This window comes from Scyliorhinus torazame, chromosome 5, assembly GCF_047496885.1.
Source record: "Scyliorhinus torazame isolate Kashiwa2021f chromosome 5, sScyTor2.1, whole genome shotgun sequence".
Taxonomy (NCBI): domain Eukaryota; kingdom Metazoa; phylum Chordata; class Chondrichthyes; order Carcharhiniformes; family Scyliorhinidae; genus Scyliorhinus; species Scyliorhinus torazame.
This window is the reverse complement of record NC_092711.1, coordinates 296745686-296768752: the sequence shown is the minus strand read 5'-3', so window position 1 is coordinate 296768752 and position 23067 is coordinate 296745686. Positions and strand designations below refer to the sequence as shown.

General features: G+C 51.2%; 1 protein-coding gene across 1 annotated transcript in view; it reads right to left on the bottom strand.

Annotated features, from left to right (window-relative positions):
- Window positions 1–23067, bottom strand: part of col4a6 (collagen, type IV, alpha 6) — a 497938-nt gene that overhangs the window by 63344 nt on the left and 411527 nt on the right. The window contains exons 30-31 of the mRNA XM_072501535.1: window positions 22400–22561; window positions 4784–4954 (exon numbers count right to left, since the gene is read on the bottom strand). Of these exons, the coding sequence (XP_072357636.1) occupies window positions 4784–4954; window positions 22400–22561 (333 nt within the window). The remainder of the gene's footprint in view (window positions 1–4783; window positions 4955–22399; window positions 22562–23067) is intronic.

Below are 23067 nucleotides of genomic sequence, written 5' to 3'. Positions count from 1 at the left end.
CACCTGTTGCCTCGCAAAAGCCCTCAGTTGCATATACCTGAATGCATTCCCTTGGGGCAACCCATATTTCTCGGTCAGCGCTCCCAGACTCGCGAACTTCCCATCCACAAACAGATCTTTCAGTTGCGTTATTCCTGCTCTTTGCCACATTCCATATCCCCCATCCATTCCCCCCGGGGCAAACCTATGGTTGTTTCTTATCGGGGACCCCCCCCAAGGCTCCAGTCTTTCCCCTATGCCGTCTCCACTGTCCCCAAATCTTCAGTGTAGCCACCACCACCGGGCTTGTGGTGTAGTTCCCCGGTGAGAACGGCAATGGGGCTGTCACCATAGCCTGTAGGCTAGTCCCCCTACAGGACGCCCTCTCTAATCTCTTTCACGCCGCTCCCTCCTCCTCTCCCATCCACTTACTCACCATTGAAATATTAGCGGCCCAATAATACTCACTTAGGCTCGGTAGTGCCAGCCCCCCCCTATCCCTGCTACGCTGTAAGAATCCCTTCCTCACTCTCGGGGTCTTCCCGGCCCACACAAAACCCATGATGCTCTTTTCGATCCTTTTAAAAAAAGCCTTCGTGATCACCACCGGGAGGCACTGAAACACAAAGAGGAATCTCGGGAGGACCACCATCTTAACCGCCTGCACCCTCCCTGCCAGTGACAGGGATACCATATCCCATCTCTTGAAATCCTCCTCCATTTGTTCCACCAACCGCGTTAAATTTAACCTATGCAATGTGCCCCAATTCTTGGCTATCTGGATCCCCAGGTAACGAAAGTCCCTTGTTACCTTCCTCAACGGTAGGTCCTCTATTTCTCTACTCTGCTCCCCTGGATGCACCACAAACAACTCACTTTTCCCCATGTTCAATTTATACCCTGAAAAATCCCCAAACTCCCCAAGTATCCGCATTATTTCTGGCATCCCCTCCGCCGGGTCTGCCACATATAGTAACAAATCGTCCGCATACAAAGATACCCGGTGTTCTTCTCCTCCTCTAAGTACTCCCCTCCACTTCTTGGAACCCCTCAACGCTATCGCCAGGGGCTCAGTCGCCAATGCAAACAATAATGGGGACAGAGGGCATCCCTGCCTTGTCCCTCTATGGAGCCGAAAATATGCAGATCCCCGTCCATTCGTGACCACGCTCGCCATCGGAGCCCTATACAACAGCTGCACCCATCTAACATACCCCTCTCCAAAACCAAATCTCCTCAACACCTCCCACAAATAATCCCACTCCACTCTATCAAATGCTTTCTCGGCATCCATCGCCACTACTATCTCCGTTTCCCCCTCTGGTGGGGCCATCATCATTACCCCTAACAGCCTCCGTATATTCGTGTTCAGCTGTCTCCCCTTCACAAACCCAGTTTGGTCCTCGTGGACCACCCCCGGGACACATTCCTCTATTCTCATTGCCATTACCTTGGCCAGGATCTTGGCTTCTACATTTAGGAGGGAAATAGGTCTATAGGACCCGCATTGTAGCTGGTCCTTTTCCTTCTTTAAGAGAAGCGATATCGTTGCTTCAGACATAGTCGGGGGCAGTTGTCCCCTTTCCTTTGCCTCATTAAAGGTCCTCGTCAATACCGGGGCGAGCAAGTCCACATATTTTCTATAGAATTCGACTGGGAATCCATCCGGTCCCGGGGCCTTTCCCGCCTGCATGCTCCTAATTCCTTTCACCACTTCTTCTACCTCGATCTGTGCTCCCAGTCCCACCCTTTCCTGCTCTTCCACCTTGGGAAATTCCAGCCGATCCAAAAAGCCCATCATTCTCTCCCTCCCATCCGGGGGTTGAGCTTCATATAATTTTTTATAAAATGTCTTGAACACTCCATTCACTCTCTCCGCTCCCCGCTCCATCTCTCCTTCCTCATCCCTCACTCCCCCTATTTCCCTCGCTGCTCCCCTTTTCCTCAATTGGTGTGCCAGCAACCAATATCTCCCCATATTCGTACTGTACACCCTGTGCCTTCCTCCATTGTGCCTCTGCAGTGCCCGTAGTCAGCAAGTCAAATTCGACATGTAGCCTTTGCCTTTCCCTGTACAGTCCCTCCTCCGGTGCTTCCGCATATTGTCTGTCCACCCTCAAAAGTTCTTGCAGCAACCGCTCCCGTTCCTTACTCTCCTGCTTCCCTTTATGTGCCCTTATTGATATCAGCTCCCCTCTAACCACCGCCTTCAGCGCCTCCCAGACCACTCCCACCTGGACCTCCCCATTATCATTGAGTTCCAAGTACTTTTCAATGCACCCCCTCACCCTTAGACACACCCCCTCATCTGCCATTAGTCCCATGTCCATTCTCCAGGGTGGGCGCCCTCCTGTTTCCTCCCCTATCTCCAAGTCTACCCAGTGTGGAGCGTGATCCGAAATGGCTATAGCCGTATACTCCGTTCCCCTCACCTTCGGGATCAATGCCCTTCCCAGCACAAAAAAGTCTATTCGCGAGTAGACTTTATGGACATAGGAGAAAAACGAGAACTCCTTACTCCTAGGTCTGCTAAATCTCCATGGGTCTACACCTCCCATCTGCTCCATAAAATCTTTAAGTACCTTGGCTGCTGCCGGCCTCCTTCCAGTCCTGGACTTCGACCTATCCAGCCCTGGTTCCAACACCGTATTAAAATCTCCCCCCATTATCAGCTTTCCCATCTCTAGGTCCGGAATGCGTCCTAGCATCCGCCTCATAAAATTGGCATCATCCCAGTTCGGGGCATATACGTTTACCAAAACCATCGTCTCCCCCTGTAGTTTGCCACTCACCATCACGTATCTGCCCCCGTTATCCGCCACTATAGTCTTTGCCTCGAACATTACCCGCTTCCCCACTAATATAGCCACCCCCCTGTTTTTCGCATCTAGCCCCGAATGGAACACCTGCCCCACCCATCCTTTGCGTAGCCTAACCTGGTCTATCAGTTTCAGGTGCGTTTCCTGTAACATAACCACATCTGCCTTAAGTTTCTTAAGGTGTGCGAGTACCTGTGCCCTCTTTATCGGCCCGTTCAGCCCTCTCACGTTCCACGTGATCAGCCGGGTTGGGGGGCTTCCTACCCCCCCCCCCCCCCCCTTGTCGATTAGCCATCCCCTTTTTCCAGCTCCTCACCCGGTTCCCACGCAGCCGTATCTCCCCCAGGCGGTGCCCCCCCGCCCATCCCCTCCCATACCAGCTCCCCCCTCTCCCCAGCAGCAGCAACCCAGTAATTCCACCCCCCCCCCCCCGCTAGATCCCCCGCTCGCGTAATTACTCTCCCCATGTTGCTCCCAGAAGTCAGCAAACTCTGGCCGACCTCGGCTTCCCCCCGTGACCTCGGCTCGCACCGTGCGACGCCCCCTCCTTCCTGCTTCTCTATTCCCGCCATGATTATCATAGCGCGGGAACCAAGCCCGCGCTTCTCCCTTGGCCCCGCCCCCAATGGCCAACGCCCCATCTCCTCCACCTCCCCTCATCACCACCTGTGGAAGAGAGAAAAGTTACCACATCGCAGGATTAGTACATAAAACTCCTCTTTCCCCCCTTTTTAACCCCCCTCTTCGCCCCCCATATTCGCCCCACCACTTTGTTCAAACGTTCTTTTTAATAACCCGCTCATTCCAGTTTTTCTTCCACAATAAAAGTCCACGCTTCATCCGCCGTCTCAAAGTAGTGGTGCCTTCCTCCATATGTGACCCACAGTCTTGCCGGTTGCAGCATTCTAAATTTTATCTTCTTTTTATGAAGCACCGCCTTGGCCCGATTAAAGCTCGCCCTCCTTCTCGCCACCTCCGCACTCCAGTCTTGATAAACGCGGATCACCGCGTTCTCCCATTTACTGCTCCGAGTTTTCTTTGCCCATCTAAGGACCATTTCTTTATCCTTAAAACGGAGGAATCTCACCACTATGGCTCTGGGAATTTCTCCTGCTCTCGGTCCTCGCGCCATCACTCGGTATGCTCCCTCCACCTCCAACGGACCCGCCGGGGCCTCCGCTCCCATTAACGAGTGCAGCATCGTGCTCACATATGCCCTGACGTCCGCTCCCTCCACACCTTCAGGAAGACCAAGAATCCTCAGGTTGTTCCTCCTTGCGTTGTTCTCCAGTGCCTCCAACATTTCCACACATCGTTTCTGATGTGCCTCATGCATCTCCGTCTTCAACACCAGGCCCTGTATGTCGTCCTCATTCTCGGCTGCCTTTGCCTTCACGACCCGAAGCTCCCGCTCCTGGGTCTTTTGTTCCTCCTTTAGCCCTTCGATCGCCTGTAGTATCGGGGCCAACAGCTCTTTCTTCATTTCCTTTTTGAGTTCTTCCACACAGCATTTCAAGAACTCTTGTTGTTCAGGGCCCCATGTTAAACTGCCACCTTCCGACGCCATCTTGGTTTTTGCTTGCCTTCCTTGCCGCTGTTCTTAAGGATCCACTGCAATCCGGCCACTTTCTCCTCCTTTTTTCATCCGTATCCAGGGGGGATTCCCTTCTGGTTTACCGCACAGTGTTTTTAGCCGTCAAAATTGCCGTTGGGGCTCCTATCAAGAGCCCAAAAGTCCGTTTCACCGGGAGCTGCCGAAACGTGCGACTCAGCTGGTCATCGCCGCACCCGGAAGTCGGAGAATCTCTAATAACCTCTGTATAAAAGGTCAGCCAGTAAGGCACTGATCAGAGAGGAACCCAGTAGGGATCTACCGGGCAGTGTAAATAAAACGTTTCTTTGTTTTACTCGGTGTTGACACCCCGTATCCTTATTAAACTGGAATCCAAATAATACTGTAACAGTAAGAAGAAAAGATTGCGTACCTTTCGGTCCATATCGATGATGGCGGCCTGAGCGACCCGGCTCTCCTGGAAGACCACGGAGACCTGGTGACCCAGGGTGACCTCGATCCCCTGGAAATCCTGGAAATCCCTTCATACCAGACGGACCTAGGGGTCCACGATCTCCGACTGAACCTTTTGGGCCGGGGAAACCTGCGGGCAAGACCATTAACTTTTCAAAGTCAAAACTTGGGAGGGAAGAAAAAGCTGGAAAGATGTACATTTTTCAACTACTGCAAAGCAGGTAAGCAACTAACTTCGACAGCACCTTTCAGCTTCTTGTTGGTTTAACTGGTTAGCATTTGCTGGGGTGACGAAATCCACTCTCTCTGTATTGGTTCTTTTAAATTTGGTTCTACTAAGTGTGTATTTCTCTCGTTAAACATGTCCTGAGGTTGTAAGAGGCACTACATAAATGTAAGTTTTTTTTTCATCTGTTCAAACTATTCCAATAAGCATTCTCCTACTAGTAGGTCATACAGGAACACACATTCACCATCCTACAATACCTACAACCACTTAAACTTAGCCAGTGAGTGTTCACAATTGCATCCATTCCTGCCCTCACCAAAGCCCACACATACAGAAATTAGGGATTACCTTTGTTCACCCGAGTACAGAGGGACTGCCATTTCTCTTCCCACAACTTCTGATATTGTTAGCTAGCTCAGCGCAAACCAGGATCGAACCTGACACCTTTTGGCCCATGTGATTCAGTTCCATATTGAACACTTGATGTTCCAGTTGAGGAATCATTGAGACCACAAGTAAGTACACCCGAAGAGGTCTCTAATAAATAGCAGATATATGTGTGTGAAATGAGGTTGTCTTGTGGCGCAGTAGTAGCTTGCCTTCCTGTGGGCTAGAGGCTGTGAGTTCAATTCCCGCTTCAGGACTTGTTGGCCACGTACGGTTTGTTCATAATGCAGCTAAACAGGTCAATAAGCAGCCTGAAATTTGCCTGATGGCAGACAATGAGAGCAGGCGAGTTTCCTGTTCAGCCACACTGCAGTATTTTGCCAGGCATAATCTGTCGTGTTAAGCACACTGAGATAACACGGGCTGCAGCTATAACTGAAATATACTCGACCTTGAAGTTAGTTCAGTTTGATTTATTGAACCTGTCACACAGTTACCTCAGTTCTCTGTGAGTTCGACTCTCTGCTAACCTAAGTGTGATTACTCTGTCTGAACCAGACTAGCTCTTAGCCACGTGCTGTAGGTGTTATGTGATATATACACCTGACTCACTCTGTAGATGTAGTGGAAAGAGGCGGAGTGTGAGTGCCTCGTGCCTTTTATAGTGGGAAACCATTCCCAAGTGTTTTGCCTGCTGATTGGTTATGTCCTGTTCTCTGTGTTCATTAGCTGCCTGTCTGTATCTCATTATGGGCATGTCTGCATCTCATGACGTAATCATGGACCAATCCAAAGGATCTCCATGGTCACCAACAGAAACAGAAAATGCTGGAGAAAGGCAGCAGATCAGGCAGCATTTGAGGAGAGAAAAACAGAGACCAGGGGCGGGATTCTCCGACCCCCCTCCGGGTCAGAGAATCGCCAGGGACTGGCGTGAATCCCGCCCTCGTCGGCCGCCGAATTCTCCGGCACCGGATATTCGGCGGGTGCAGGAATCGCGGTGTGCCGGTCAGTGGGCACACCCCCCCCCGGCGATTCTCCGGCCCGTGATGGGCCGAAGTCCTGCTGCTGTCATGCCAGTCCCGCCGGCGTAAATCAAACCACCTACCTTACCGGCGGGACTGGCGGCGCGGGCAGGGCTCCGGGGTCCTGGGGGGGACGCGGGGCGATCTTGCCCAAGGGGGTGCCCCCATGGTGGCCTGGCCTGCGATCGGGGCCCACCGATCCGCGGGTGGGCCTGTGCCGTGGGGGCACTCTTTTCCCTCCGCCTCGGCCATAGTCTTCAGCATGGCCGATGCGGAAGAGACACCCCCCCCGCGCATGCGCGGGTTGACGTCAGCGGCCGCCTAGCCCCTCACGGTGAAGGTTTGGCCCCTAAAGGTACGGAGAAATCCGCACCTTTGGGGCGGCCCACCGCCGGAGTGGTTCCCCCACTCCATCCCACCGGGACCCCCCGCCCCGCCGGGTAGGGGAGAATCCCGGCCAATACTTTGAGTCTAAAACGACCCTTATCAGAACCAGGGAGAGGTAGCACGGTGATGAGTTTTATGCTGTTGAAAAGAGATGAGAGGGCAGTTTGAGCAAAAGAGGTCAGAGATAAGGTGGAGGTTTGGAGAGATTAAATGACAAAGATGCCATGGAACACAAGACAAAGGAAGTGGTAATGATAGTATTAAAGACTAAAGCCAATGTTAATACGGAATAAATATCAGCACTCTCTGAAAGCAAAGAGCAGAATGTGTTAACAGCAGAAAAAGGTTCAGCACTCTCTGAAAGCAAATCATGAGAACAAGATACAGAATGGGGGTGGGGTTGGGGGGTGAGAAGGGTATCAAAATGGAGGATAGAGTTCATGGTCTGAAGTTGTTCAACTGAATGTTGAGTCAAGAAGGCTGCGGAATGCCGAATTGGAGATGAGGGGCGGAATTCTCGCCCCCCACGCCGGGGGGGAGAATCGCCCGGGCGCCGCGCGAGTCCCGCCACGCCGCCCCAACGCCTGCACGCGATTCTCCAACCCCCCCCGCAAACCGGCGTGGCGCAAATCACGGCTTCCCGCTGGGAGAATCGCTGCTTGCCGTTGGTAATGAGCGAGCGGCGATTCTCCGGCCCGGATGGGCCGAGCGGCCTGCCCAACACGACAGGTTCCCGCCGGCGCCGTCCACACCTGGTCGCTGGCGGTGGGAACAGCGCGGGAACGCTGGAGGGGCAGCCTGTGGGGGGACGAGGGGGGTTCGTGCACCGGGGGGGGAGGCTCAAAGAGGCCGGCCTCTCTGAAGGAGGACCTCCTTTCCTCTGCTGCCCCACAAAATCCATCAGACATTGTTTGTCAGGAAACTTGACCCATTTCCAAACCACCTTTAAAATCCCAAGAACTCAATTGCTGAAGTTTATCCCGACATCAGGAAACTTGGCCTCCCAATGAATTAAATTTCCCTGCCCAGTAAGGTTCTCACTGCTGCTGGTGGCACCAGTGAATCCTGCCCATTTTCTCAGCGTCCCAGTGCTCTGCACTATCACATTTCATGTGACTGCTTGGGTTTGTTGTGTGGATGTTGCCTACATGTGGGAGGGTTGTGCATCAGAGCTAAGAGGGAAGTCTTCAAAGGATAGCCCTTGTCATTCAGCAGCCAGCATCGAAGCTGTCGTAATGGCACAAATACAGATGACATAGTCATCCAAGAGCCGGTGCAGACTTGATGGGCCGAATGGCCTCCTTCTGCACTGTAAATTCTATGATAGTGGATTACTGAAGGCATCATGACTGCTCCCAGGACACTGGGAATTGACCTGCTTTGGGTAAGATACAGACAGGCCACTGAGGGAAGTACAATCCCTCTCAGCTGTTTTACAGCTGTTTGGAGTGGACGTGCAGAAAAAAGATTCAGCATGCATGCTGTCAATAGTATCCAGCACCATGGGACGTCTGCAATCCTTGGAAAGAGTGCTCTCTCTACCTGCTTCCCTCTAACAAGAGAGAATGAGATATGCTCAACTCCTTTGGCATACACAGCCTCAGTGCCTTCCTTAATGCTACTGTTCCAGCACCGCAAGGTTCCAGATGCAAACAGTTTGTGTTGAATACACATGACAAAGTCCTTCAGTACCTGCCATACCACTCCATGTAGACTTCAGCAACTATTAAAAAATATTCTGGAAACTACCACTCTACAATCACAGCAAGAACCAGTATCAATGAATCAGCAACTAACTCCAAAGTAGGTGATGATTCCTTTACCTAGCACTACAAAGAAGGGTAAGAAGTCTTACAACACCAGGTTAAAGTCCAACAGGTTTATTTGGAATCACGATCTTTCGGAGCGTAGCTCCTTCATCAGATGAGTGGACTTTAACCTGGTGTTGTAAGACTTCTTACTGTGCCCACCCCAGTCCAATGCTGGCAACTCCACATCATGATTACAGAGAAGGCCCTTCCTGCTGCTAAACATACGTTCAGTTGTGCAGCAGCTCTAGCACTGAGCTCCAAAATGGCAGCAGAAGTGCCAAATTAGCATTATACTCTGATTAACGTCCCAAGCTGTCTCTAACTATTTCTGGCAGACGCTCCCTGCACGTGCTAACACTCTTAGCAAAACGTCATCTGGCACAGATAGCACCAGAGGTGTCCATGCATGCTAAGAATGCCATTTTGGAGGCAAAGTAGCATCCGTGCTGAAAAACAGCATCAAACTCAATCTAAAGTGTGCCACAGCGTTGAAGGTAAGAAAGACAGTGATCAGTATTGAAGGGAGAGTTAGGGGGTGTGACAGAAGGTCTGCTTGGAGGGAAAGATCTTACAGAGGCTTTTTGAAGAGGTGAAGAAGGCAGCAAGGCAAAGAGGTTTGGACACAGAGTTCCAATGTGCAGAGGCAAGGAACCTTCTTCTTGGCACCTTCATCCTGGCATATTGTCATCCGATATCACTGGCCTTTGGGTGGAAAGAAATTCCAATCTCCAGTGTGTGGTGTTGGGTGTTCTAACACACAGAAGAGCCAACACAGTTGCATATGGTACAACGCTTGTTTATTTAAACTCACTATTTACAACTTGGTCTTTGCACTCTGCACGTGGGGGGCTCCCTGCTTGTGGTGTTTCAACAGCTCTTTCATGCTTCCTTCTCCCCAGACCTACCGACCTCCAGGTGTCGTGCTCGTGCTTTTTATGTGGTTGGTGTTCTTGTCTGTGATTGGTTGTGGTGTTGTGTACTCTGATTTGCCTGTTAGTGTGTCCATCATGATGTGTGTGTTTGAATATCATGACATCCCCCCTTTTTACAAAGATATGTGCCTACGTGGTAATAAATATGATCGTGACGTGAGTGCATCTAAGAGTGTGTGTGTGTCGTGTGCAGCATGTGTCTATGACGGAACTATGTACATGGGGCGATGTCGAGTGCGTCACATGAATCCAGTTGTACCATAACATAACAGAAATGCGAACGAGAGAAGAAGAAAAAAAATTTTGAACAGTTGTCCAGTCAGACGACATCTGGAACGATAAACAACAACAGGTTATCATGTAAAATTGTCCAACTTATTAAACATATGAACTGTATTATAAGTCCATTCTAATGGGTTTGCGACGAATTCGGGTTGACCGCCTTAAGGGTGGATCAAGAACCACCGGCTGCTGTGCAGGCATGGCCATGGGTGGCGATGGAAAGGGCGTGATGTGCGGCAGCTCCACAAAGTCATCCTCGGAAGCCTGTTGAGGATCTGGCGTGTTGTGTGGCTGTGAACGTGGAAGTCGGCGAAGGGCGCGCCGATTGCGGCGACGCACGGAACCATCCGGCATGCGAACCAGGAACGAGCGGGGAGCCACTTGTCGGAGGACTTCGGCCGGTGCTGACCAGCCACCATACGGTTGATGGACGCGTACTTTGTCTCCGGAGGACAGGGGGGGCAGGTCCGTCGCTCGTGTGTCGTACCGACCTTTCTGGCGATCACGCTGCAGTTGCATGTCCCGAAGAACCGCCTCATGGTCTGTTGTCGGTGCCAGGACGGAAGGTACCGTCGTCCTGAGGGAGCGACCCATTAGTAGCTGCGCTGGCGAGAGGCCCGTGGATAACGGGGCCGATCGATAGGCCAGCAAGGCAAGGTTAAAGTCCGATCCGGCATCAGCCGCCTTGCACAGGAGCCGCTTTGCGATGTGGACACCCTTTTCAGCCTTCCCGTTCGATTGTGGATGCAGAGGGCTGGATGTCACATGAGTGAAACCATATGCTGCGGCAAAGGACGACCATTCACGGCTGGCAAAACAAGGTCCATTGTCTGACATGACAGTCCTTGGAATGCCATGGCGAGCAAACGTTTCCTTGCAGGCCCCAATGACTGCGGACGACGTCAGATCATGGAGAGGCATGACTTCCGGGTAGTTTGAGAAGTAGTCTATAATAACAATGTAATCTCTGCCGAGCGCGTGAAATAGGTCAACACCCACCTTCGCCCAGGGGGACGTCACCATCTCGTGTGGTAGAAGTGTTTCCGGAGGTTGCGCCGGCTGAAACCTCTGACAGGTTGTGCAGTTGAGCACCATGTTGGCTATGTCTTCATTAATACCCGGCCAATATACCGCCGCCCGGGCCCTTCGTCTGCATTTTTCGACACCCAAGTGGCCTTCGTGTAGTTGACGAAGAATCATCTGGCGCACACTGTGTGGAATGACGATCCTATGCGATTTCATAAGGACCCCGTCTATATTGGTGAGATCATCTCGCACATTATAAAACTGGGGGCACTGCCCTTTTAGCCACCCTTCCGTCATGTGGCGCATCACTCGCTGCAGCAGAGGGTCAGTCGCCGTCTCTGCGCGTATGTGGGCCAGACAAGGATCATCAGCTGGCATATTTGCTGCTGTCAGAGTCACGTGTGCCTCAATTTGACGCACGAACCCCTCCGCATCTGGTGGTGTGCTCACTGCTCGGGAAAGAGTGTCCGCCACTATGAGTTCCTTCCCCGGAGTGTAGATCAGTTCAAAATCGTACCTCCTGAGTTTGAGTAAGATGCGCTGGAGGCGAGGAGTCATGTCGTTCAGGTCTTTGTTAATGATGTTGACCAGGGGGCGGTGGTCAGTTTCGACCGTGAATCGTGGCAGGCCATACACATAGTCGTGGAACTTGTCCAGTCCAGTTAACAAGCCCAGGCATTCTTTTTCGATTTGCGCGTAGCGCTGTTCGGTAGGGGTCATGGCTCGTGAGGCATACGCAACCGGGGCCCATGATGACGTGCTGTCTTTTTGCAGGAGTACCGCTCCAATACCAGATTGGCTGGCGTCTGTTGAGATCTTTGTAGGGCGAGTCGCGTCAAAGAAGGCCAGCACTGGTGCCGTGACCAGTTTGTGCTTGAGCTCCTCCCATTCCTGCTGATGCGACTGGTGCCAGTTGAATTCCGTCGATTTTTTTACGAGATGGCGCATGTTTGTTGTATGAGAAGCCAGGTTGGGAATGAACTTCCCAAGGAAGTTGACCATGCCCAGGAATCTTAAGACAGCCTTCTTGTCAGCCGGTCGTGGCATGGCTGTGATGGCGCTAACCTTGTCTGCATCGGGACGGACCCCGGACCTTGAGATGTGGTCCCCGAGGAATTTCAGCTCCGTCTGGCCGAAAGCACACTTCGCACGGTTGAGACGCAGGCCATTTTGCCGTATGCGGGTGAAGACACGTCGAAGACGATGCATGTGTTCCTGCGGAGTGGTGGACCAAATGATGATATCGTCCACATATACACGTACCCCTTCGATGCCTTCCATCATCTGCTCCATAATGCGGTGGAATACTTCAGATGCCGAAATGATGCCGAATGGCATCCGGTTGTAGCAGAATCTGCCAAAAGGGGTGTTGAATGTGCATAGTCTTCGGCTGGCCGGGTCCAGTTGGATCTGCCAGAATCCTTTGGACGCATCCAATTTAGTGAATATGTTGGCTCGCGCCATCTCGCTGGTGAGGTCTTCTCGTTTCGGGATGGGATAGTGTTCCCGCATGATGTTGTTGTTCAGATCTTTTGGATCTATACATATACGGAGCTCGCCAGAGGGCTTCTTTACACAGACCATGGAGCTGACCCATGGCGTGGGCTCCGTGACCTTGGATAGGACCCCTTGGTCCTGAAGAATCTGCAGTTGTGCCTTGAGGCGGTCTTTGAGAGGCGCAGGAACCCTGCGAGGTGCGTGAACGACAGGGATGGCGTCCGGTCTGAGTCGAATCTTGTACGTGTGTGGCAATGTCCCCATGCCTTCAAAAACCTCCTGGTTGTGAGCGAGGAGGGAATGGAGATTCGCGTGGAACTCAGCATCCGGGAAGTCGGATATCTCATCTGGAGAGAGAGACATGATGCGCTGTACCAGGTGAAGGACCTTACACGCTTGTGCGCCCAGTAACGAGTCCTTTGATGAGCCCACAACTTCGAAGGGGAGTGTGGCCGTGTACCTCTTGTGAGTCACCTGTAGCTGGCAAGATCCTACGGACGGGATAACGTTCCCGTTATAGTCAACCATCTTAAGCCGGGATGGTGTGATGAGTGGTTTGACCTTCATGGCCTGGACTGCAGAGTAAGCAATCAGGTTGGCGGATGCGCCGGTGTCCAGACGGAAGGCGACGCGCGATCGGTTGACCGTCAGGGTGGCACACCACTCATCGTCTGGATTGATGGCATTGACCTTGTTGACATCAATGACGGCAACTCTGAAGTCATCCTGGTCATCTGCATCACTTAACTGGAAGTCTTGATGCGTGGGCTGGACGGTCCTGACTCGTGTGCGAGGTTGTCGAGGATGCGCCGGATCCATGGGTTGAGCCGCACGACAGCGGGCTGCGTAGTGGCCTATCATGGCACATCTGTTGCACTGTTGGTATTTTGCAGGACATTGCCCTTTTAAGTGTAGACCTCCACACTTGCTGCACGTCATGACGTCACGGCGTTCGTTGCGCCACTGCGCATGCGCAGTGCGATCTTGCGGTGGGCGCGCCTGCGCAGTGCGTCCCTCGTTGTGGCCGTTATTCTTGGCGCGCACCTGCGCGGGAGACCGCGAAAAGCGCGGGAAGCGGCCGCTGTCGTCCGGGCCGTGGGGCGGGAAGAAATCGACGGCCTGGATGCGTTCAACGTCGTGGGCGGCCTGGCTTGCCGATTCGACGGCTGGGGACCCCCTCCGTGCCAACTCGGACGCCTGAAATCGGGCAAAACGGCAGGCAGCATTCTCATGGAGGACACAGGCTTCCACAGCAGACGCTAAGGTGAGGCTCTTTATTTTAAGAAGCTGCTGGCGTAGGCCACTAGAGGCAACGCCAAAAACAATCTGGTCCCTGATCATGGACTCTGTGGTGGTGCCGTAACCGCAGGACTGCGCTAGAATCCGGAGGTGCGTCAAAAAGGGTTGAAAAAGCTCCTCCTTACCTTGCAGGCGTTGCTGAAAGATGTATCTTTCGAAAGTTTCGTTTACTTCAGTTTGAAAGTGCTGGTCCATTTTGAGGATGACCGTGTCATATTTGGCCTGGTTTTCGCCTTCCTCGAACACCAGTGAATTAAAGACATCATTTGGGTGGGGGCCTGCGTAGAAGAGGAGCATTGCAATCTTCGAATCATCCGAGACATTCTGTTTTTCGGTGGCACGGATGTACAGGTCAAATCGCTGCCTGTAGAGCTTCCAGTTGGTGCCTAGGTTCCCCGTGACTTGCATCGGCTGCGGTTTGCCGGTGTGGTCCATGTCCAGAATGGCAGGTTGGTAGGCAGGTATCGATCCACTCCTGTACCATGTGGTGTTGGGTGTTCTAACACACAGAAGAGCCAACACAGTTGCATATGGTACAACGCTTGTTTATTTAAACTCACTATTTACAACTTGGTCTTTGCACTCTGCACGTGGGGGGCTCCCTGCTTGTGGTGTTTCAACAGCTCTTTCATGCTTCCTTCTCCCCAGACCTACCGACCTCCAGGTGTCGTGCTCGTGCTTTTTATGTGGTTGGTGTTCTTGTCTGTGATTGGTTGTGGTGTTGTGTACTCTGATTTGCCTGTTAGTGTGTCCATCATGATGTGTGTGTTTGAATATCATGACACAGTGGTTGCGGGTGGCAGTGATCGGGCAAACCTTCTATTACAGCTGGTGTCGGACATTTCATCTCCCCACCTCGTAGGCAGAGCAGCTAAATTATAAATAAATGACCAGGCCATGCCTTACGGTGGGGGTCAGCTTATATTCAGGTGAAGGTAGCACCCACCGAGTGATAGTCTTGACAACACAGCACCAGAACTATATTAATTGGCTCTGCCAAGCCTAATAAATGGAGGCTACATAATATTGTACTTTTCCCTTCCACTTTTACCCAGCCACTGCTCCGGGTAAAAATTATAATCTTCACAGGTAAGACATTGGAAAAGAGACCAAATAACAGGAAAGACTTTGAAGTGAGATTCATGGCTTGGCATTTAAAGATGATTTTATGATATTACGCAGAAAATGTTTAGGATAAGTTATAAGGTCTCATGTAATAATTTTCCAAAGTATACTGTGACATTGGTCGCACGTAACATAATTGCTGCCAACGCTTGAAATGGAAATAACTAATGAAGAGATAATCTTGGAAGAAATGATTCTGCCACTATAGGTGAAACTGGAGAACACTACTGACATTAAACAGTCTTGTGGCGCAGTGGGCTGTGTGCCTGCCCCAGAGCTTTAAGGTCAAGGAAGGTGTATTCATAACATGGCTACGGTTTGATTGTCAACCTGCAAATGCCTCCAACGCCCACCAGTGGCAGCCGATAAGAGCAGGAGAGATTCTTGGTCAACCATGTGATGGAAAGAAAGTTGCATCCTCCATCATCACTGTCCATAGCTCCAGACTACAATGCATGTTGCCACAGCAATGAGTGATCTGTAACACACCAACACACCAGGGATCTGTATTGGCAGCGTGCATATGTGAAACACTTACTAACCGCAAGATTAATTTTATCCAGGATAGTCTGTGCTGGGTACCTTAATGATTGATTTAGATAAATGACATAGATGCCTATGTGGGGGTGGGGGGTGGGGGGGGGGGGTGGGGGTAGGGTCAGTAAGTTTGCGGATGACTCAAAGATTGGCTGGGTGGTTAACAGTGAGGTTGAGTGTCTTGGGTTACAGGAAGATATAGAAGGGATGGTCAAATGGGCAGAAAAGTGGCTGGTGGAATTTAACCCTGAAAAGTACGAGGTGATACACTTTGGAAGGAATAATGTGACAAGAAAGTATTCAATGTATGGCATGATACTGGGAAGTTCCGAGGAACAAAGGGACCTTGGCATGTTTGTCCCTAGATCTCTGAAGGCAGAAGGGCAGGTTAATAGGGTGGTGAAAAGGGCATATGGGACACTTGCCTTTATCAATTGAGGCATAGATTACAATAGCAGGGAGGTCTGGAGTTGTATAGAACTTTGGTGAGGCCACAGCTGGAGTACTGTGTGCAATTCTGGTCACCACATTATAGGAAGGATGTGATTGCACTGGAGGGGGTGCAGAGGCAGTTCACCAGGATTTGCCTGAAGGGAACATTGAAGTTATGAAGAAAGGTTGGATAGGCTTGGGCTGTTTTCACTGGAGCAGAGAAGATTGAGGGGCGACCTGATCGAGGTGTATAAGGTTATGAGGGACACGGACAGGGTGGCTAGGGAGCAGCTGTTCCCTTAGTTGAAGGGTCAGTTACGAGGGGACACAAGTTCAAGGCGAGAGGCAGGAGATTCATGGGGGATTTGAGGAAAAACAATTTTACCCAGAGGCTGGTGACGGTCTGGAATGCATTGCCTGGAAGGGGGAGTGGTAGAGGCGGGATGCCTCACATCTTTTAAAAAGTACCTGGATGAGCACTTGGCACGTCACAACATTCAAGGGTATGGACCACGTGCTGGCAAATGGGATTCGGTCGGCAGGTCAGATGTTCTTCATGTGTCTGTGCAGACTCGATGGGCCGAAGGGCCTCTTCTGTGCTGTATTGTTCTGTGATTCTGTCTCACTGCACAGAGGTCTCTTAAAGGGGAAAATCCAATATTGGCCTCTTGGACTTTGTATGTGGGAGTTTAAATGGTGATCCACCTTCTATCTCGCAATGGCAGTAAGCACTTTTGGTTGTTGACACATTTGAGCTACAGAATGGACTTGAATATGATTTTGCACGTTGTATAAAACTGTTTTATAAGAAATTGTCCGAACATTGTAAAGAAGGATTTTATAATAAGCCGGCTTTGAAATTAAGATGAAAAGAAAGAACAAATGAAATTAGTTCGAATCATTAAAGGGAGATAGGATTGTGACAGTAGCACCACAATATTTCAATATTACAGTCAATTAACGTTAAATATATTGTTTTATGACTTCAGGGGCAGGATTCTCCGACCCCCCGCCGGGTCGGAGAATCGCCGGAGGCTGGAGTGAATCCCGCCCCCGCCGGTTGTCGAATTCTCCGGCACGGGATATTCGGTGGGGGTGGGAATCGCGCCGCACCGGTTGGCAGGCCCCCCACCCCCGGCGATTCTCCGGCCCGCGATGGGCCGAAGTCCCCCTGCTGGAATGCCTGTCCCGCCGGCGATAATCAAGCCACCTTTTGAACGGCGGGACAAGGTGGCGCGGGCGGGCTCCGGGGTCATGGGGGGGCGCGGGGCGATCTGGCCCCGGGGGGTGCCCCCACGGTGGCCTGGCCCGTGATCGGGGCCCAACGATCCGCGGGCGGGCCTGTGCCGTGGGGGCACTCTTTTCCTTCCGCCTTCGCCATGGTCTCCACTATGGCGGAAGCGGAAGAGACCCCCTCCACTGCGCATGCGCGGGGATGCCGTGAGCGGCCGCTGACGCTCCCGCGCATGCGCCGCATGGCAAAGTCATTTCCGCGCCAGCTGGCGGGGCACCAAAGGCCTTTCCCACCAGCTGGCGGGGCGGAAATCAATTCGGCGCGGGCCTAGCCCCTCAAGGTGAGGGCTCGGCCCCTCAAGATGCGGAGAATTCCGCACCTTTGGGGCGGCGCGATGCCGGACTGATTCGCGCCGTTCTTGCCGCCAGTCGGCGGACATCGCGCCGATTGCGGAGAATCCTCCCCTGGTTCTCAATGAGGAGCTTTGCCCACATGCCAGAAACGTGGGGACATGCTGCAGATGGATATATGTGCTCAAATATCTCCCAAGATTCCGCTGGGGATACCAAATTAGAAAATAGCCCCTTAATAATACTCAAAGATGTAAAAGAAACCAGCAGGTTCTGGTACTTCCATTGCTTACACTGTCATTTGTGTCATTGCATCTACTGGTAAATTAGTATGCCTAATGTAGGGCAGCACGGTAGCATAGTGGTTAGTGCAATTGCTTCACAGCTCCAGGGTCCCAGGTTCAATTCCCGGCTGGGTCACTGTCTGTGCGGAGTCTGCACGTTCTCCCCGTGTGTGCGTGGGTTTCCTCCGGGTGCTCCGGTTTCCTCCCATAGTCCAAAGATGTGCAGGTTAGGTGGATTGGCCGTGCTAAATTGCCCTTAGTGTCCAAGATTGCCCTTAGTGTTGGTTGAGTGGGGTTGGTGGGTTATGGGAATAGGGTGGTGTGGGCTTGGGTGGGGTGCTCTTTCCAAGAGCTGGTGCAGACTCGATGGGCCGAATGCCTCCTTCTGCACTGTAAATTCTATGAAATAATGTCAAAGTTAACGGGCGAAATTCTCCGGAAACGGCGCGATGTCCGCCGACTGGCGCCCAAAACGGCGCAAATCAGTCGGGCATCGCGCCGCCCCAAAGATGCGGAATGCTCCCCATCTTTGGGGGCCGAGCCCCAACCTTACGGTCGGCGCCGGACGAATTTCCGCCACGCCAGCTGGCGGAAAAGGCCAGGTGCCCCGCCAGCTGGCGCGGAAATGACATCTCCGGGCGGCGCATGCGCGGGAGCGTCAGCGGCCGCTGACGGCATTCCCGCGCATGCGCAGTGGAGACAGTCTCTTCCGCCTCCGCCATGGTGGAGACCGTGGCGAAGGCGGAAGGGAAAGAGTGCCCCCACGGCACAGGCCTAATGCGGATCGGTGGGCCCCGATCGCGGGCCAGGCCACCGTGGGGGCACCCCCCGGGGCCAGATCGCCCCGCGCCCCCCCCCCAGGACCCCGGAGCCCACCCGCGCCGCCTTGTCCCGCCGGTAAGGTAGGTGGTTTAATTTACGCCGGCGGGACCGGCATTTTAGCGGCGGGACTTCGGCCCATCCGGGCCGGAGAATCGCGGGGGGTGGCCCGCCAACCGGCGCGGCGTGATTCCCGCCCCCGCCGAATATCCGGTGGTGGAGAATTCGGCAATTGGCGGGGGCGGGATTCACGCCAGGCCCCGGCGATTCTCCGACCCGGCGGGGGGGGGTCGGAGAATCTCGCCCAACATTCCAGATTTGATGCTGATCGGTGCTGAGTTATCTCTCAACTTAGTCAGCAGTCGGAGTCTTCTGGTGTCCTGAGCGAGGGAGCTGGGGCACATGGGTTTGGTTTAGATTGCAACACAACTCAAATGGAAAGTGTGAGTATTTGGGAAGACAAGGATGGAGTTCATTCCAGATTGCAACACTCACTACACAGCCTCACACATTAAGAATGCTGACATCTCGCTGAGGACCCGGGTTCGAATCCCGGTCCTGGGTCACTGTCCGTGTGGAGTTTGCACACTCTCCCCATGCCTGCGTGGGTTTCACCCCCACAACCCAAAGATATGCAGGTTAGGCGGATTGGTCACGCTAAAATGCCCCTTAATTGGAAAATAAAAAAATAATTGGGTACTCTAAAATTTTAAAAATAGAATGCTGACATCTAGACTCAGTCCTTGCAATGATTAAAATGAACCATTATCCTTGTTAGCACCTTCAGAACAGGAGGGGTGAACTGGGAACAGCAACAACAAAGTCCGCCTTCTTGGTCATTTGCTTTTTACAAATGAAATAACCTGGCAGCAGTTTCAGACTATCAATCCTGCTATTGTTTCCTCATTATGGTAGAGAATCATTCAATCCAGAAACACTGCTGATGAAATAAAATAAGTAAATGCCACAGTGCCAACAGCTGGTGCGGTCTGTTAGTGCCCTGCACCAGTCATGGCAGAAATTAGATTTAGAGCCTCATCGTTTAAGCTAAGTTCAACCCTTTCTTCAAAAGCAAAGCATGGAGTGAACACAAAGCAATCTCCAAAGGCATAGAAGAGAAGATAAAATAACTCATCCAAACCACTGGACTACAACCTTTCCATAAGTCATTTAACTGTGGAAAAAAATCAATTTCAAATCAGGAAAGTGGCAACTTGTCTCTCAGAACGAGTGTGAATATCACCATACCAGACAATGCTATCACCACCAGAGATATTTAAGCTGTTATGTTAAAAAGCCAGGACAGTTTGAAAACAAGCATCACATCAACAGTGGTAACTTAACTGTTATAAGTTAAACGCATGTTCACTGCTGTGGTTGTCGACCCATTGGTATAGCTTTAGCCACAAGCATGATTACAGTGGAGCCTGCTCATTTTTTTGGAGGGAAAAAAAAGTGAAGCATTATGAATTGGCAGTTTGGTTTCAAAAAACCCAAATAATGACTGGATCTTCAGTTCAGTCTGCAAGAATCAAAAATAATTGTGTTCATCGTTTTAAAAGGGGGCATCTCCACACCTTATGGACAGGTTATGGTTCAGGTGTGGTCAGACACAGGTGTCAATTCCCTTCTTTTGTCTGCCCACACCGAGCCATTGTTTGTTTTCCTCAATCATGTCACAGTAATTTTGGAATATTTTTGTTTTCCTACAACTTGAACTAGAGTCATTAATGTCTTCTCTAGCTCCCTTGTTCCCCATCCCAACCTGCACTGTAAAAAAAAACTGCAATTCTTCAGCAAACTCCAACATGCCTTTGGTCACATGAAAGAGGCAGTTACCGTACCTCTTGAAAAGCATTGGACGTATAATTAAGGTAAAGTAATAAGCGGGCTCCACTCTACAGGCAGAACGATTACAGCAACGGTCAAAGCTTGATAAAGCAGGAGTGTTAGGCCATTTCGCTTGACGCTACAGACAACCCCCTCTCACCTCTGCAGCCTACATGCAGTAACCGCACCCATTCGATTGAGACCAGGTATGGAAAGTTGGTGGGTGATGAATGGAACAGAAGCATGGAAGAATACAACATGTGTGAACAGATGAACCACTCAGAATTAAAAGACATGCAATGACCTGTTATCTCAAGCAATTACAACCCTGGCTGCCAACCAGAAGGTGGCGAGATCAAGCCACAGAGCGTTCCGTGATGTACATGTGCATTCCTCAGTCAGACAGGCCAAGACCAATAAATGTCCATGCTAAAAGCATTCTAGTTACATCACCAGCATCAGAGGAGAAGCAGAAAAAGATTCTTGACACCGTTCACCTCACCCCATTTCACTGAGGACCCCTACACATAGATCATGGAAAGACACTGAGAGCAACCTGTGAAGAAAATCTGTAACCAGAGATCTGTGGAAATCCCTACAGGAGAAGGACAATGGATGAATGATCCAGAATATTTAACCCACCACCATCTGGCTGACACATTGTGATGGATGGCCCAGATCGGTCTGCTATTCCACATGAAGGATGATACCTAGTTTTGGAATGACCTGAGTATTCAATGTTTCACCGAGCCCTCAAATGAAAGATGATGCACGTTGAAAGTCTGTCAGCCCAATTGTGGTTCCCTCTTAGCCTCCATGATAGTTAACATTAGAACAAAGGCGGGCGACTCAGTGGCACAGTGGTTAGCACTGCTGCCTCGCGGCGCTGAGGACCCGGGTTCGATCCCGGCTCCAGCTCACTGTCCGCATGGAGTTTGCACGTTCTTCCCGTGTCTGAGTGGGTCTCACCCCCACAACCCAAAACGATGTGCAGGGTAGGTGAATTGGCCACGTTAAGTTGCCCCATAAATGGAAAAAAATAATTGGGTACTCAAAGTTTATTTTTTTTTAATTAGAACATAAGGCTGTATGAAATAGGTGCATACAGATTCCCAACTCTCTGAGAGAAGAAATTCCTCCTCACCTCCGTTTTAAATGGGTGACCCCTTATTCTAAAAACTATGCCCCCCAGTTTTGGCATCTAGTGGTTGATTAATCAGGCAGCTACATGGAATGCAATGCATTGGTCACCATCTCCCAACCGCCATCCGATGCAAAGCAATACTGAGATCAAAATGGATGGAGTAAATTGTCACTCTTCCCCCAGCTGAAGAGCTAATTACTCTGGGGAGGAGTCCAGGAAAGAAAGCAGTGGAAGAAACTGAAAACAAAACAAAAAAGCAGAAAAACTTTAACTCTGAAATTTAGTGCACTGAGATATGAGACAAATTCTCCTTGGGCTGTGCATCCTAAGGTGACGCCAAGCCAATGGAACACAAACTGGAGTTGAGCTGCAAAGTCCTACTTTCATGGAGCTCACCAACAACCCCTGGTGGTAGAAATTAAAGCTGCAGTAATATAAACCATAAGATATAGGAGCAGAATTAGGCCATTCGGCCCATCGGGTCTACTCAATTCAATCATGGCTAATACGTTTTTCATTCCCATTCTCCTGCCTTCTCCCCATGACTCCTGATCACCTTCTTTTTTTAGTTTTCCATCTGTCATTTTTGTTCGATTTATTAATGCTTTTTGTTCTAATCAAAAGAGTATAAATTGTTTCAGAATCATTCATTATGAACCATATATTGATTCAGCCTAAACCATATATATTCATTCATCATGAACCAAACATTCATTCATCATGAACCATGTGTTGAGCATGTAAATTCTGTTTGTAAATAGCCTGAACTTTAATCCTAATACAACTCTGGGTGCTGTAATTATACAAGTTTAATCTCCATGCATTCCACCTGCTGGTTATTCCAGTCAACTGGGACTTGTAAAAGGTTTAATTTCTCAGACAACTGTTCGTGGAAGCCAAGCCCGATTAATCTGGTTGACGTCAGCCAGTTATTCTGTGACTTACCTGGTAGTCCGAGCTCACCGGGCCTTCCCAGTTCTCCTGGCAAACCTGTTAGGACATCTGGTCCACCATGGCCTCGGGCTCCTGGCAAGCCTGGAGAACCAGGGTAGCCTGGATTTCCTCTTTCACCTTTTTGACTTCCAAATCCTGGTCTACCGGTAACACCTGGGAGAAAATAGATTTGTTTCTTCTTTAAAAGGAATCTCATTAAGTAAGACTTTTTCAAAGCGTGAACTCTATTCTTTAAGAAAAAAATTAACTTGGCTCACATAATTTCGGGCGAGATTCTCCGATCCTGCAGCTATGTCCGAAGGATCGGTCTGGACTTACATCCAGAAAGTCGGTGCCACCCCCGCACCGATCCTCCGTCCGGTGGGGGGCTAGCAGCCGCGCAGTGTAAAGCCCTCACCTTTACCTGCGGATACGGCCGCAGAATGGCCGGGTCCGTGGCCGCACATGCGCGCGGCAGCGGCCGCGCCGTGCAACATGGCGCGGCCGTGCATGGATCCGGCCTGCCAAAAACTGACCCCCTGTAACCAGCCTTGCCACCCCTGGACCACCCCCCACCAGTACCCCCAGGCCCCGATGGAGGCCCCCATGCCAGTGGAATGGCCCCCCCCCCCCCCCCCCCCCCCCCCCCGACTGTGGCAGCGCTGGACTCAGTCCGCAGC